The sequence below is a fragment of the Morone saxatilis genome, unplaced genomic scaffold, assembly GCF_004916995.1.
Source record: "Morone saxatilis isolate NCDOM2014 unplaced genomic scaffold, NCSU_SB_2.0 Contig24, whole genome shotgun sequence".
In the NCBI taxonomy this organism is placed as follows: Eukaryota; Metazoa; Chordata; class Actinopteri; family Moronidae; genus Morone; species Morone saxatilis.
The window spans coordinates 23,190,412-23,194,573 of NW_023339807.1; the positions used below are offsets into that span (position 1 = coordinate 23,190,412).

The following is a 4,162-nucleotide window of genomic DNA, read 5'->3' on the forward strand; positions in this document are numbered from 1 at the left end:
ATGAGTAGAGAAACATGACAAATGCGGATACCCACAACAAGTTAATACCAGTGTTTACATGACTCCAGTTTGTAGGATTTAGTGGCTTTTAGTGGAGTAATTGGAGATTATAACTTCCTCGCTTCACCCTCCTCTTCCAAGTGTGAAAGAGAAACTGTTGAACAACGCTAACACCCCTTTCTAGAGCCAGTGTTTGGTTTGTTCCTCGTGGGCTACTGTAGAAACATGGCAGGTCTGTAGATATAAGCGGCTCATTCTGAGGTAACAAAACCATAATGAGCCTCCTAATTGTTACACACTGGACCTTTAATACCAACATTTATTGATGTTAAAACTCACTTTTGGGATAAAAAACACAACATCCTGTCCCTGTTGTTTCTTCCATCTACACGGGTGCCATCTTAACTGAGGTCATCTCTCTCGAAGCCGACACTCACCATCTCTTTGAGCAGCTTCTCCTCCAGCTGAGGATTAAGAAGACTTTGGACAAACTGCTGAGCGGGGGTGCTGGCAATGGCACGTAGCTTGGCGTTGTTCTGACTCTGCTGGGCGATGTCTGATAGACCTACAGTGAAGAACTTTATGCCATGACCTTTGGCCTCTGCTGCAGCTGCAATCACAGTGGGGTTACGGGGATGGTCGACCCCGTCGGTCATCAGCACTGCAACCCTGACACTGTCCTCCGGCGTCTCCTGCACCAGCAGCTGCGAGGCGTTGGTGATGGCGTAGGTGGTGTAGGTGCCATGGCCGATGTAGTTCATGGTGCTGACTCGACCGTGGAATGAATCCAGGTCTTTCCAGGCTGAGAACCGGTGCTCTATGGACACGGAGGAGCTGTACTGAAGCGCGGCCATTCGCACCTTCAGCGTCCAGCCGGCTACCTGCAGCATAGCGAGGCGAGTGCTGAAGCTCAACACGAAGGCCTTCTGCTTCTCAAACAGGAATATTTTTGCACTCTCTGAGCTGTCCACGATGAAAGCCACCTCCAGTGAACACGTCAGACCTGCGGGAGAAGAAAACGATTACTGAGTTAATTGATTTGTTGATTAATGGAAAGTTAAAGTTATCTATTGGTTTTAACTGTTGGTCAGTCAAACAATATCAACACGTCTTAGAAGAACTATTTCTTTGACATTTTATATAGTTAGTAATTAGCGTTGAGCAAGCTGAAACGAGCATCCGGTACAAATAATTTTATGAGTACGAGTATCATCAGAGTAAAATATGTCAACATCTGTTTTCTAATAAACAAGAAGTAAGTTCTGTAAAATTTACTATTGTGGCCAAAACATTGCTCTGAAGCTCAACTCTGAGGGTGTTTTCCAATAAATGAAAACTTCTAATTAACTTCCAGTTAGTCCCGTCCCTTCTAAATACGGGTACAGGTAATATTTGTTAAGATACAGATAATAGTGTACTTACTCATCTCTGTTAGTAATTAATTAATTAATTTAAAAACATGTTAGTAGTTGACTAAATCTTGTGTAGGATTTGGTGGCATTGCGATGTTTGGTTTGTCCGTTCTGGGCTACTGTAGAAACATGGTGATTCAATATGGTGGATGCCACAGAAGATGTCTGTGGATAAAAACGTCTCATTCCGAGGTAACAAAAACACAACAATGTTTATCTTCTACTCTGATAAACACATTCCTATAAATATTATATTCCATTTCTGCCGATAGATCCTCCTAAATGTTACACACTGGACCTTCCTTACCAGAAACTTACAAAGATACAGTTTTAATTGTCCAGTACAGTTCTTTAGGTGTGAGCTGCCCTCGGTGCAAGGAGATCTACCTGGTGAACATGTCTACATGGGGGTTAATATACCACGCAGTGAGAATGAATATTAGATGAAAAATGTTATTGGCCAATTACACTTGGACATGTAGACATATGGAGGAGAAGCTGGGGATCGAACCACCAACCCTACGATCAGTGAACAACCTAATCTACCTCCTGAGCCACATCGATGGTCCCACTGTGACCTGTGGATGTTTGGGTTCAATCATTGGCTTCAAAACTTTAATAGGACGTCAGTTTTAGACTTGAACTGGGATTTAAACCTGCTGACACTGCTTGCCATCAACCCACATTTATCAAATATGTGTCTGGTTTGTGCTCTAAAACCATCCAGACAAACTCTCCTATAATTGTTGCACATAACGACTCTTCAGCTGTGGATGTGAGCGTCTGATCCTCCGACCTGGAGTCTGACACACATATACAGAACATTACCATTTCCTCCATCATCGTGCAGCCTGTAGTTGTTCCTGCGTCCTGTCTTTCTCCTCTGGCCTGTGGCCTCGCCTACGAGAGCCAACAACAGCAGGCAGAGCGCCACTCCTCTCCTCAGGTTTCCCCTCAGCAACATTTCCATCCTAGCAGTCGCACAGACAAAGTGGTTAAGTGCATACAACTTACAACAACCTGTATACAAAACATAAAATATTCTGCCAGTGTTATAAGATTTACCTGTTTTTAGTTAGTTAAGTTAAGTTTAAGTTAGTGTAACTTTAATGCATCTTAATGACCACACCCAACAAGGGGGGCTGTGAAGCTGCAGTATATGTGATAATTCATTAAAATAATACAGTTCCTAATACTGATAATGTGCTTTATAAAGTGCCATAAATATGTAAATGTGCCTAAAGCCAGAATAATCAGTGCAAACACTAAATAGTCTAAAAAAATATATCAAACAGTGCAACCTTTAAACTGTATGTGAGTTCACGTACAGTAAATAAACATATTTAAATGTTAACAACCTTCTGCCTTATTTAACCTCATGACTTATCCAACAACAAACACTAAAGTTGTCATTCAAACTGTAACACGACGAGTAAAATACACGAAGAGTACATTAAAGTGGGTTTTTATAGTATAGTTAATTAAATAATGATGAAATGTTTTACCTAGAGTCTCATTTAGCTGCAGTCAGTGCTTGTAGTCCAGTCAGCTGTGGGTCTTTGGGTGGCATTTCGCGGAATCTGGTCCTATAAACCGGGCTGAGATAAAGTGAGGACCATCAGATGAGCTGATAGTCTGTGTGTGTAGCCGGGGGCTCTGGGGCCGCTCCAACATTTCAGCGCCGGTCCAGTTCAGAGCTTGATGACTGACCGAACGGACTTTCCTGACTCTCCTGTTCGACTGAATGAGATCCTATTAGGGAGATTATTGGAATATTGGAGCAGTGTGGGGTTAAAACTGAGCAACACGGAGAGGGAAACCTGATATCAACATGGCTATTAATCAAAATAAAGTACCTTAAAATAAGTCTGAGGCAGTTAATATCGTCTTATTCTCAGCTGGGGGGTTTTAATACAGTTTTCTTTTTGCCTCACTGCTTTGTGTGTTGGGCTGTTGCGCATGGAGATTGTTTGGATGCTGTGCGTAAAAAGTCCCTAATGAGATTGTTTTACTTTTCCACTGTCGCCCACTAATGCGAAAACCAGATGAGTTGTAGTGTGATTCCCATGTACAGCTACAGATATTATCTGGAGTAGTTGTAGTCTACTTGTAAGGTTCAGTCAATCCAACGATGCGAGTATATTAACCAGGAAAACATTTTAACATAATCTGCTTAATTGTATTCTATTTATCTATTATAAAATATTGTAGTGATCAGTATTAAGTGTAGGGATTCAGTTCGTTGCTTTCCTCTCTGTGTATTTTCATACTTTGAGTTATGGCACCATCTGCTGGTAAACTGCATGAAAGACAACAAACAAACATCATGGCAACCAATTGAAAACAGAATATGTGGTCACTGTTTGACAGAACTTCCTCCTACAATGTGAAACATATACTACATACTATACTGCTGTATATATTCTTATCCTGTGCAGTTATTATTTCCACCATGCCACTACCTCCTGCCTCCTGCTGTAACCTGTGTAATGTTCCACATAAATCACATCTGTATATAAAAAGCTGTATATATAACTCTTATTTTACTTTCTCTATTTTCATTATATCTTGTACTTTTCTATTATATTATCATTATTCTATTATTTAATGTGTATTTCCTTATCTGTTGCTATGTGTTGTATCTGGAGCGAGTGAATTTCCCCAGTGTGGGATCAATAAAGAAAATCTTACCTATTTTAATTTTTTGTACTTTATTTTAACTTATTATCATCATTATTATTATTTATTAT

General features: G+C 40.5%; 1 protein-coding gene across 1 annotated transcript in view; it reads right to left on the reverse strand.

Moving 5' to 3' along the window:
• Positions 1–3,085, reverse strand: part of col28a1b (collagen, type XXVIII, alpha 1b) — a 20,619-nt gene extending 17,534 nt beyond the window's left edge. Inside the window, exons 1-3 of the mRNA XM_035671835.1 lie at positions 2,918–3,085; positions 2,241–2,383; positions 438–1,003 (exon numbers count right to left, since the gene is read on the reverse strand). Of these exons, the coding sequence (XP_035527728.1) occupies positions 438–1,003; positions 2,241–2,382 (708 nt within the window). The 5' untranslated portion in view covers position 2,383; positions 2,918–3,085. The remainder of the gene's footprint in view (positions 1–437; positions 1,004–2,240; positions 2,384–2,917) is intronic.
• Positions 3,086–4,162: the final 1,077 nt, after the last annotated feature.